The 13,141-nt window shown below is 34.9% G+C and overlaps 1 protein-coding gene across 2 annotated transcripts in view; it reads left to right on the top strand.

Moving 5' to 3' along the window:
* Positions 1-13,141, top strand: part of LOC142982943 (putative divalent cation/proton antiporter TMEM165) — a 58,405-nt gene that overhangs the window by 2,867 nt on the left and 42,397 nt on the right. For both annotated transcript variants that reach the window (XM_076129691.1, XM_076129693.1), the window contains exon 2: positions 2,226-2,358. In XM_076129691.1, the coding sequence (XP_075985806.1) occupies positions 2,226-2,358 (133 nt within the window). The remainder of the gene's footprint in view (positions 1-2,225; positions 2,359-13,141) is intronic.

Here is a 13,141-nt window from a genome sequence, read left to right on the forward strand (position 1 = left end):
AACACCGCGATGTAACCTTACACGCCTGTGACTTCGTCACCACTGTTTTTGAAGAGTTGCCACAATTTTCGTTTAACCAATATAGTAGACTCAAGGCTTAGCTTCCTCATTCCGGGTGGAGGCCCTTGCTCAAGTAGTAGGTCAGTAATGGGTTAAATTTATTTACCCCCGGTTTCTGAGTACATTTAGCGGTAGTTTATCTATTCAATAGCGTTTTTTTATATGGGTTTTGACACTATTGAATAGATAAACTACCGCTAAATGTACCTCAGAAACCTTATTGTTTTAATTTATTAGTTGTAACTTAAAACCCGCACTTGGCCAGCGTGGTGGACTCAAGGCCTAACCCCTCCCTCATTACGGGAGGAGTCCCTTGCCCAGCAGTGGGACATTAATGGGTTATTTTTTTTTTACCTTAAAACAATAAATAAATGTAACCCATTATTTAGCTACTGTTCCAATCAGTCACAGTTCCAAATGAATTATTCGCTTGTTTTCTGTTTCTCATTTCTGCAGATGCGCATTTTTTCGGATTCGCATTTCTTCAGATTCGCATCTCTTCAATTTCTCATACCTTCTGTATCTCAATTAATCAGAATACAGTTACAATAAAAAAACAAATAGATATGGTAAAAACAAAACATTTAATTATCACAGAGGACGTATCAGTACACCTCTACCTGCGTTTTCAGGGAATACAAAACAATAACAGAAAACATAAGATATTTTACAACCGAGATAATAATGTTATACACTCAGGAATGGCTATGTCACCTGATACACATTTCTGAATAATTTCTTTTTGCTCCTGATCTTTTTTAGAAGGCTTTGTAGGTTTAGATTGGTTCCTTTTTATTCTAAAATCTTGGAATCTTCTTTCTTTTTTTAGTAACGAAATGAATAAAAATAACTTTGGATGAATACCTATCCTAATTCGAAGGCGGTGATGCCAGCCCTCTAACGAGCTTGTCGTCTTATTTTTTTCATTATAGCAACTCAAAACATTGGATGATATCTTTTTAATCCATTGATTATGAAAATATTCTTTGAATGTGTGTACATTTTGAACGTTTGGTTCATTTTCAAATATGTATATAAATGCTTCCGGCATAAGCTGTGAAGGTAGCAGAGCTGTCACCATAAGTTTCTTTACGAACTCACGGCCACTTACGTTGCGACTGTACATATATGGTGAAAAGAGATACAGAAGAAATGAGAAATTGAAGAGATGCGAATCTGAAGAAATGCGACTCCGAAAAAATGCGAATCTGCAGAAATGAGAAACAGAAAACAAGCGAATAATTCTTCCAAATCACTGGCATCAATAAAGTAATCGATGCTAAATGTGGAACAAGTAAGCTGATTATCGTATTTATTTGAATGTAATGATAACATAATATCACGACTGGGGAGGAAGTAGGGCTTATCATACAAACATTAAGTAGATTATGTTGCAACTATGTGGCTTAAATGGCAGTCATTTTTCTGTCCGTATTGCAGCCAGTTGTCATATTTCAGCTAAAATGTAAATTTTTATTTATTATCAACTGAAACCTGAATAATTGATATATTGACGAAAATTGCGTGAAATTCCGTTCAGAAATATGAATTTCTCGCCAACATTAAAGACTTAGATAAATTGAAAATGTTAACGTTACAATTTCTTTTACTTATTGGGTTATTTGGAAGTTATATAATGCTAAGTTTTAAGTATTGAATATAATATACAAACAAACTGTCTTTATGAATAACGATGAGGAAAATCACTACGAAAACCTGTCTACCCATAATTCTTATTATTGCATTACAACTAATTACTAAGTATAAGAAATATTGGCGGTTATTCTCAAAACATTATAGTTATGACTGACGGCTTACGCTTGCGTGTAAATAAACTGACTATTTATCAAACAGAATACTTGCTATTGTTTGGATTTGACATTTCGGCTTTGATTGCAATCCGCAGTAGGAACATTTTTCGTAGTTTAGTATAATATTTAACAGTAAAACCTCCCAGAGGCTGTTCCACTGCTAGACATAGGCCCTATCCCAAAGTAAGAGAGAGAAGTCAGAAAACACACTTAGCAAGATTAGGACTTTACATTTCTTCAAGATGAGGCTTGCATGGGTTCCGTAAAATATTTTCCTTCTCAAGAAATTTATTAATATTTTAATACACACAAACAACAATACATGTTTAAAGATTTTAATTTAAATTTTTCCAGGGTGATGATGTTGAAGAGACGCAGCGTGTGCCTGGCGGCGGCGGTGTTCGCGGCCAGCGTGGCGGTCTCCATGGCGCAGGGTCACGCGCCCATACCACCATCGCCTGAAGTGCCCATACCGACGACTACGCAGGTATGTTCACCATCACTTATGACCGCTTTCTGAGTACATTTAGCGGTAGTTTATCTAATCAATAGCGATTAAACTCATATAAAAAAACGCTATTATATGCGAGAATAGATAAACTGCCTCAAAAAGCGGAGGTTAGTTAATGGAAACAAGCTGACTAAATTAAAAAGACGAGATACAAAAGTAGAAGTAGATGACCGATTTTTCTTTCTTTATCGCCACAAGACATATAAAGATTCTCGTATGAAGGAAACTGTCAAGAAAGTAGGTACCTTACAAGAGTACCTTTTGAATGAATATGAGTAAACTGATTTACTAGATTAAGGATCGATTTTTCCATTGCCAGGTAACATTTTTCATTAACCTTGCCGGTTTGATAAACTGACAATGCATTATCTGACAAAAAATCAAAATGGTTCGACGAATTCGACCGGAAATAATATGTTTGGCTTGTCCTATCGTATATCTGACCAACGTCAATCGCTAATTATTATTGATGAATGGGCTACTATAATACACAACCATATTTAGACTACACTTTACCGATTTACTATTATGTATTGAGCAAAGAGCCTAACGAAAACAAATATTTATTTTGATACGCAAGTTATTTACGCCTTAATTATTATTATTATACGCATATTAAAATAACTAATACCTAATTAGTTAGTAATTTGAATCATAGATTTATAAAACTTATAGAACTTCGACTTTTAATATAGGTTTAGAAATTTTCAGGGAAAAAATAATAGAAGAATATAATACTTAGCAGTTTTACCAGCGTACTTTATAATTTTGTATACTACAAACAACTGGTGCGTGCACGTATACGTCACGCGTACGTAACGTGCACGCATTACAAAAGTAACAATAAAAACTAATTCGTAAACACCTAACACTTGCTTACATACATATTCGGATGTTCGGTTCGGCAGTATTTTTCAAACAACAAACCCGACTCAAAGCAATCACTGCACTTGTTTGACTCGTGCCGATCGGGTAGTTCCTTCAGGTCCAATCGACAAAATCTGGTTTAAACATTCAGGCGCGGCGGTGTCGGACGGAATTTTTCCCAAACATTCATCTACAAATATTCGATTTTACCGTCGCTGGGCCAATTAATGAATCTCAAATATGTGTGTAGCAAGCCTATATCATTAATTGATAATTAAACGTTAAATTTTGGGTTTATCCACCGCCATTGTAATTAAATTAAATAGGTATTTTATGATAAGGAATAACAATTGATATTTTGTTTTGTCCGTACAGTTATTACGACAGTGAATGAAAACTGATAATTGGAGATCAAGGTCTTATCGCGAAGACCTTGTTATTTAAACTGTTGTTGATGGACAATGACCTTTTTACTAATTGAAACAATGTTGCTGTTACCGAAAATTTCTGTTTAGCACTGAGTTTTTCATCGTCAGATGAAGATTATGACTATTTAGACTTTGCCCATGTTTTTTGATAGCAGGACACCACTAAGTTTGTCTTACCCCCGGTTTCTGTGGTACATTTAGCGGTAGTTTATCTATACAATAGCGTTAAAACTCATACAAAAAACGCTATTGAATAGATAAACTACCGCTAAATGTACTCAGAAACCTGGGGTTAAAGATTTTTACTTGTAATGTAATTTGATTTCATAATAATTCGGTTTTTAGTAAAGCCATGCTATCCCTCGATGAACCCGGTTTTAATTAGTACGGCAACTTTTTATAATCGTGTAGGTCTTATAATTTAGATTGGACACTGCAAAAAATGGCTAAAGTATTTTAATATACTAATTCGAATCGTTTGACCTTTATTACTAAGTATTAAAAATAAATCTTGAACAAATAGTAAAAGTAGCGTTGATTGCATTATATGACCTCCGTACGTTCTTTGTCCTCTAAATAACATTTATTTTAGAAATAATCCGTAAAATGTTTGTTATGATAACGTTTTATTTTTAATAGTTTACCGGCATAGAAACAGGACGGCAGCCAGTTTAATTGAAACCAGCCATCTGTGCAGGACTTTGTTTATAGTGTCCAAGTGTCTGCACATTATACAGGTACATTCATAGCCCGGTGGGCCGGACTACCGACACGACTAGTGTAGATCAGGCGCAGGTCCGACGGCTTTACATGCTGACCGAGGCATAGATCCACAACAACTTCCTAGCTCCGGACTATTCAATAACCATATCTAGAGCGCGATTCTGTAAAGTCGATACTTTCGAGTATCAAGAGTTTGACATTTAAAACGTTCTGCAAAAATAGTATCTACGTCGGCCACTATAAGCGCTAAGCCGATCGTCATACGAAATTTCTCGATTGCTAGCCGGTTGTTGATAGAATATAGTGGTAGAGAATCGAGGTACAGATCGAAAACCGCAGGAGTAATTTTTTGTGCGGCAGTCGCATACTCCCGATGTTTAGATACACCGATTTTCAGTATCGGAACTACTTTATTATCGATTCTCAAGTGCTTGCAACTATGTAAATCATTGGAATGAGAAGTAACCAATAGGGTTCACCGAAGTACATTTTATTAATTTTGATAAGGCAGGAAAATATTAGCATCATGTAGCTTGAGACAGCGATAGGTGGAAAAGGGGAAGGGAAGCCTTTGCCCTGCAGTGGGACAATATGGGATAGTAATAAATAAATCAGTTTTCAAAGGCTAAGTTTTACTGCTTCTAGTAACAAATATAACGTGGAAAATTGCCAGAAACGGTGGTGTAATGAAACATGAAACCATGAAATACAATAAATTTATTTTAATGTTTATGTACACTTATAGTATACGTGATGCATATTTATTGCGTATTTTATCATAGATTTTAATGCTGACTTGTGATTTATTCTTACAGTTTACAAAGACCTGTTATTGTTTTCAATACAATAGGTAATTGCACATTGTAATATTGTTTAATATAATATATTTTATCTTATCTAAAGATTGCAAAGATTATATCAATAAACAGATTTGCCAGAACTTCCGCTTCTGTCCAGACACCGATGGTATAGACTTATTCTCTCTTTGTATATTATAATATTTCAGATTCACTGATCCATTTTTAACGGGTTTTAATCATATCTCGGCACTCCGAATAAGATGTCAATCAGATATTTTAATCTGGTAACCCTATACATAAGTGTGTTTTGAAGTGCTCCATGCAGATTCGTTATCAGAGGTGACTAACCACATGAGTTAAATACACTTATCTGTGCAACTTAGTATGCTTAGGACACCTGCTAGCGTTAACTAAATTATATTATCTTTAAAATAAAAGTACCAAAACATGGGTGCATGTGATGTGTTCTTCTTTTCAAAGCCATTCATATCTCGTAGTCATACTCGTAGACATATAAGTGCCAAAAATCCAAAAATCTGCGATTATGGCGACCTTGACAATCAACGTAGTTTTCTCCATTTTTTACTCAGTTTAAAAAATGAAAACATGTTCTTTTTAGGTTTTGGAACCGAAAGGATAAAAACCTTATTTCTGGGACTCCGCTGTCTGTCACTAGACTGTGTCTAAAAAAATATTATATTATAAAACCAATTTTAATTTTCTCAAAAGATTAGAGACTTCTGAAAGAAGAAAGTCTTCTGTTGCTGCTATAACAAATATGTACTTAAAAGCAAGCAACCTACATTCACGTAAGAAGAAAAAATTGAGTAATTTAATATTGAATTTTATTAAAACACCCTATATAATAAGTTAGCTATACATTGTCGTTATAGTATATCTTTGATAAGAATCAGTGGCACTCCTAGACTGAGGCGCCCATAGCCAGTTGCGCTCACCGGTCGGTAAACGATCTGTGAGTTAAGCAACTATTGGCGCGGTCATTCCATAGATGGGTGACCGCATAGTGGTATTTGAACTGGGCGTCTCCGTGCTTCGGAGGGCACGTTAAAAGTCGGTCCCGGTTGTTGTCTACTAAGATAACAGTCGTTAAGCCATGTCAAAGGCCTTCCGGGCGGCTTGAACAACTTTGACACTAGGTTGACCACTAACCATACGACAAACAACAAATAACTCCTAGACTGTCCTACAGCCTTGTCCATGACAGTGAGAGCACGCAATATGATGATGGAAGGTCAATTTATGTGCGAGGCGCGGCCCTCATTTCACCTAATTGGTATCTCTTACGTCAATGAGTAGCTGTGGTTATATGTGACGAAATGGTATCCTACTCATACTAAAATACGAAATTTTGTGAGTACGAGTATGTATGGATGTTGGTTACTCTTTCACGCAAATACTAATGAACCGAATGCTATAAAATTTGGTATGCAGGTAGCTGAAGACCCAGAATAACACATAGGCTACTTTTTATCCCAGAATTCTCTAGGGATCGGGATTTACACGGGAAGGATTTCCACGCAGACGAAGTCGCTGACGGCCTCTAGTTTTTAATATAACACGAATGTTAATCCCTCGAGATAAAGGGTTTTGGATACATAATGAAATGAATTTTGTGATATACGCTGATAATAACCAATGATTAGAAGTATGATATTAGAAAAAAAAAATGTTATATAAGACGGTTTATCCGGAAATTGAAGCCAGCCTTTAGTTGCTAATGTTCCCATTTTGTTTTTATTTACACTACTACTAACAAAAAGATGAATATCAGGTGTAATAATGTCTATCCCATAATATAATACTAAAAATATTATTTCGTATTTATTCCAATCATAATAACTAATACTATGTAATATGTTCTCTCAATACGTTCGAAACTAACCAGTTATGATGTATTTTTGAAGTCAATTCATCGTTTACAATATCAATTACATGGGCTAGTGAATTATTGTAACGCATGGCATTCGGCTGTTTTATCTTAATCGCTTTAATTGAGCATGAACAGGAAAAAAAAACAATACCTCCACGTGATTATTCGCGGTTAAACACTTTTGTTTCTTAGTAGTTCAAGCGGTATGGGATAGATGGCGTTGGTTGTATGAAATATTAAGTTAAAACATTTCCTTATTTTTTTTTATTATTTATTTGTGATGTAAATAACTAGACGATTATAAAGTAATCATAGCTATGAAGGTATTTTATTACAAAGGGATTTCCCAGCTCCCGGTTCTAGTAGTTTAAGCCTAGAATACGCCTTTTTTACATTTTAGTATAGCAAATTTTGGGCCAGTTGCATAGCCTATGGGTTCGTGTCGGGAAACTTATCCGATAGATAAAGTGACAGCACGTGTAAGCAATGCCAAAATTCCTCTTGATAAACTAACCGATACTTATTCAGAAGTAGCAAAGTACGTTACCAGTCCAGCCTGCTGTTGAGATTAATTAAATTTAAATCAGAAAGATCAATATAATAACACTTTGTCCTACCTCTGGGAAATGAACCTAGGACCACGTGTCAGAAGTTGGTTACACTACCGACCACGCCGCAACAATGTCTATTATGATAATAAACAAATCATACATCGTTCTAGCAATAGTTATGTATGTAACGTATTAGCAATTTTTTTATACAGACGAACCGGACGTTTAAAAAGTAGTTATAAACAAATAAACACTGCTGATCTCATCTTAGCTAACACGTGGACTCTTGCACGTAGTCCGATTAGTAACCGTATGAGGTTTATTGGTAACCTTATTTAACGCGTTTGAGTGAAGTAAAATCTTAAATTGTTATGTATTTAGTTCCTTGATTTTCCGCTATAGGCGCTGGCTGACGGTTCAATGGGATTTTTTGTTTCTACAAATTTCCGTTAGAGGCGCTGATTAAACTTTAATAAAGTAGTATTTTTTAACATAATATTCGGAACTTGGCCAGCGTAGTGGACTCAAGGCCTAACCCTTCCTCGTTTGGGATAAGACCCATGCCCAGTAGTGGGAAAGTAAGTTGTTCAAATAAAGAAAAAAAAAGTATTTTGTATTTTACCACTTTTGAAAAGTTTACATAGCTTGCCATTGTACGTTGCTATTGTTTACCGGTTGTTCTGCGGTTTGATTCTCAGACGAAACAAATTTGAATACATATGTGTATGATTCTCCTCTTTCTTATTTCTTTGTGTCCGCTGTTTGTATGTTTGTAAAGTCCCCTGCAATACTTTAGTATGTTTTTTACGTATGACTAATATAATGTTCCTTCATATTATCTTTTTATGGACCATTGTGTTATGCAAAATTATTATTTCTATAGGTTCTTAACCGTAATGAGGAAAACCGCACAAACTTTTGTTGTGAAATAGAAAATGTCTCAGGAAAATATGGAAAAATATGTAGGTTTGTTTGTAAATGTATCTATTGAGGAAGTATGTATCTAAGAAAAACTATCTTTAGAATTCTATTGACTTCTTTTCGTAGTCGGAAAAGAGTAGGTAAGGAGTAAGGTGTCTGTAAGAAATCTGAACTTCAAATTAATTTGAGTAGGCGATTTCTTTGACGACAACTGTAAGACAAAAACCTTTGCAATAAGTTACTACTACTATACAAATATATTCATGTTTTTTGGATAGCAGAAGGATACAATTAAGGTGTGCTACAAAAAAATATCATTAACCACAACTTAAAGTCGTTAGTGTAGTAGCAAGTGACACATTGTTCAGAATGACTAAATGCAGATAAGAGCATTACTCGACTGCATCTGTGTGTGACGAAATCTATGCAAATTGCTTAGTAATAAGTGTTTAAAATTACAATAGTACTTTGTAAGCACATATTAAGCAAAATTCTTGGCGTGGCGCGATCGGCAGTGGGTAATGTATCCGACTGCTGATCATGAGTTCTCCAGTTAGATTTCCAGGTCGGGCAAAGTGCTATTGGTCTTAATTGTATATGTATACTTATATCGTTTCTAATAAGTTGTAATATTTTTCGAAAGTAGCCTAGAGTTCGGTAACGTGCCCGGTAAATGGCAATAGGCTTGCCCCCTATTACATGGGACTAACGTTGTTAATAGCGAACCAAAAAAATAACTGTCTATCGGTTACGCTGTCCCACATCAGAACGCGTGAATTGATTTTAACGAAAACATCGAAATACAGAGCTTTCGATACCTTGAGTGAAAACTGATGAAACCTGTAAATCATAACATAACTGTATGGAATTTTAATAGTTCTTGTGTTAACTAGCAGACACTGATAAATATTCATAATTGACTCTAGGTCTGCTCAGTTACTTCACTTGTTCGGAAGTTAACATGAATGCTAAAGATTTCCTGGCGATGTAAGAGATGAAACATGAACCTTTCAGTCAAACAATACATCATTTCGTGACATTCGATAGACCTAGGTTGAAACAACTCACGCACTAAAAACGTATTCGTGTCGCTAGGGATTTTACAAACATACAAAATTACGACCTTACGTTATGACGCGCTATTCTACATAAATGTAAAACTACTGATCGGATTTCCAAAAACCTTACGTTTTAACCGCATTCTTAGCAAGTCTGTATACTATATGACATTTCGCTGGCACCTACACAAGCGGATTGTAATAAAGGTAGCAAAAGCAAAGCAACAGGTTTACCAGTAGTTATTATAAGTTATAACTTATGACCTATGTGACGTATAAATAGAACGTTTTAAGAACTGCACCGCTAGTGACTTGACCGGCAAGCTCTTTCGCTTGTATAAGCCTGTAAATATCAACGTTCTATGAGTTACGGTAGGTAATGTTATATGTACGCGCGTATCTTTACATTGATTCACGTCAATGTAGCTGGCATAGTTCCAAATAATTTTATGAAGAAAAATCATTCAAAAATCCTGTTGAAGTATATTTTGCTAATGCACTAGTAAGTACTTTGCAATTTGTATCAGAATCTGTTAGTTTTTGTGGCGTTGGGATAGTCCCTAGTATTGTCGTTATTTAAACAAAATTATGATAATTTATACTGGATACTATTGTTTCGCCTTCAACTAACGTGACTACACTACAATTACATATATGCTAGGAATCCCCTGTAGCGTTTGTTAGTTTGTCAGAATAACATCTGTGCATAAAGATAGGCTATGTTTTTTTATCCTTTTAAATTTGACTGCCTCCTTGGCGCAGTGGTTTAAGACGCCATGCTATTTGTTATTATTTGTGCAGTTGTTTTTTTATGTTTGTAAAAGTCCCCGCGACAGAAGATTTAAAGCGGGAGATGTCTTTAAAAAATGCATAAATGTGTTTAGTAGATTTCCTGTTTAATTAAACCGTAACAGAAAAAAAGTGTTTAGAATTTTAGTCCAAATACAACATATCCATTTCTGTAAAAAGGTTTTGAGAAATAATGTAGACCAATCCTGCTACATAGGCTATTAGTCTTATAATATTTTATTTAAATCTATACGAATATAGCAGTGCAACCGTGACAAAGTAGTAGGCAGGTACTATAGCACTTATAACTAAGTATGTACATACATGTACATTGTACGTGTTGTTAGGTATAGTCATCGCTAAACGTGGGGACATTTACATAGATTACGGGCAGACAGGGGTGATTCATTGTGTATGCTTAGATAAAATTCGTAGTATTTGGACTCGACTGATATTCCCATGGAGACAGGCAAGTCATTTCAGAAATCCACAAATTGATTTTCGATGACGGTGACGATCACGATCTATAACTCGGTGGTTAAGGCTTACCAAGGCTTGCCAGCTTGGCTTGCAAGACTGTCACTGTGGTCAATATGGTCATGATTTCAGTTCTCTCTCGAAACATATTTGTGCTATTAAGATTTTAGTGAAAATACTGAATATAGCGTATGTGGAATACGTCTATAGTTTGATTGTTCCCTTTGGACGTGGGTTCGATTCCTACACGGAAAATCTTTGTGTCAGTGAGATTATAGCATTATGTATGTATGTATGCCAGTCTACTAGTCGCTGAAATTATTATCAGACGAAACTCGAACAGTCAATAGTCTGTAAAACTTTTTATAAGTTCCTCCATAAAAGATACAATGATCGTATAAACATTGTCACGGAAATTTGATTCATCTGATCACTTACCCGTGGTCAGTCACAATCACATGATCAAGTTTTTGTCATTGTGCTAACACTTATGTGCGAATTCAAGTACTTATTACGACACATGTGACAAAAAAGTCAAGTTAACTCGAGTTCTTTGTAGCAAAAACTTTGAGAACAATTTATGGCAAGTTCTAAGAATAGTTTTGGAGGTATTTAGTGGTTTTTACTGAAGATAAGTATATAAGGCTTTTGCTAATGAGACGTTTGGTATACGATGATTAAGTACTTTATAAATGAAAGTTATGCTTGTGAAGTATATGACTACGATTTGAAAGAAATTGGATAAGGTTTTAGTTATTATGGAGAATGGTCTACTGTAAAGTAGTGTTTAGGTTAATTAAGGCCTAAGATCTCAAATCTTAGTTATTAATGGAAAAGTCAATAATATTGACATTTAGCGCAGGCCAATTCCAGTCAGGTTCGTTCCGATAATATTCTACTCGTGAAGTAATTAATGAATTTTTTATATTTTTATACATTTTCTGATTTATACGTTTATACGTATATTCAGTAAATTTTCTAGTCAATCAGAAAATGTACTGTATAGTTAAAATTAAACAATTTAAACAAAGCGAAATTCTTCACCACTGTTCTATCTCGCTAATTGCGCCGGTAAATTATGGAAATAAGTTAAAGAATAACAAGACGTGTAATTATGAGCCGGTGATAAGAGCGCCATTGTTTAGTGTCCCATTACTCCCATTATGACGCAAGGACGAACCTGCTTGCATTATTTATTTGTGACAATTTCATAAATTACTTCAACGGTTTACTGCTATTAAATGATCTAGGACGTCTAGAATTGTAAAAAGAGGAAAGTACTTAGAAAATGTCAGTCAGAATTATCTATCTATACTAATATTACACAATTATAGAGTTTGTTTGTTTGTTTGAACTCGCCAATCTCAGGAACTGCTGTTGCGAATTTAAAAAATATTTTATTGTTAGATAGCATTTTTATTGAGGAAGGCTATAGGATATAACATTACGTAGCAACGTAAAATGACAACGCAAGCGAAGTTGCGCTGGTCAGCTAGTTAGTTATAAGTGTTTGTTTACGAATGGTGCAAAAAAGTCTAGGATAAAATTAAACGCACTTACTTTACATACTTACAAGTCCTTAAATGACTTAAAACGTATTTTAGTGGCTTTTTTATATACACTCTCGTCACGTTTGTGTTTCTAGCTATTTATTCGAAGGTCGTCGAAATTTTGTGCTCGCGGCGTAGGCTTTTCTTCTGGTGTTCTTATATATTGTGGTCAGGACCTGAAACTGATAAGGATAAAGCGTGAATAAACTGTCAATGACTAGAGATGAAACGGATATCCGGTAACTATCCGGTATCCGGCCTATCCGGCGGTCTTAATACTATCCGGCCGAATACCGGATAACTACTATTCGGCCGGATAGACATCCGGCCGAATAGTAGATCGATACTTTTAATGTTATGGAGCTTCAAACTTTATGTGCAATGACCTTCGCTATACAAAGATTCTGCAGCGTAGTATGGATATATATAGGTCATTCATACAACTTTTGAAGGCTTATAAAAATAAAACTGCCGATTCGAAAACAAAAATTTTCAAAATAGTTTCTTAAATTTCCTAAAGATTGGATTACACAAATAACTGACATTCGAAAAAAAAACGTTACATACCGAATTACCTGTATTAATTAAAACAAAATTTAGTAGGTAGGTAGTAATTGTTTTATTATACTCAAAAAATAAATTAAGGACTTTTAGAAAAAATCGAAATCGTAATCAGGCGTTGTGATTGAACTTAATTCAGTAAC

Source organism: Anticarsia gemmatalis, chromosome 22, assembly GCF_050436995.1.
Source record: "Anticarsia gemmatalis isolate Benzon Research Colony breed Stoneville strain chromosome 22, ilAntGemm2 primary, whole genome shotgun sequence".
In the NCBI taxonomy this organism is placed as follows: Eukaryota; Metazoa; Arthropoda; class Insecta; order Lepidoptera; family Erebidae; genus Anticarsia; species Anticarsia gemmatalis.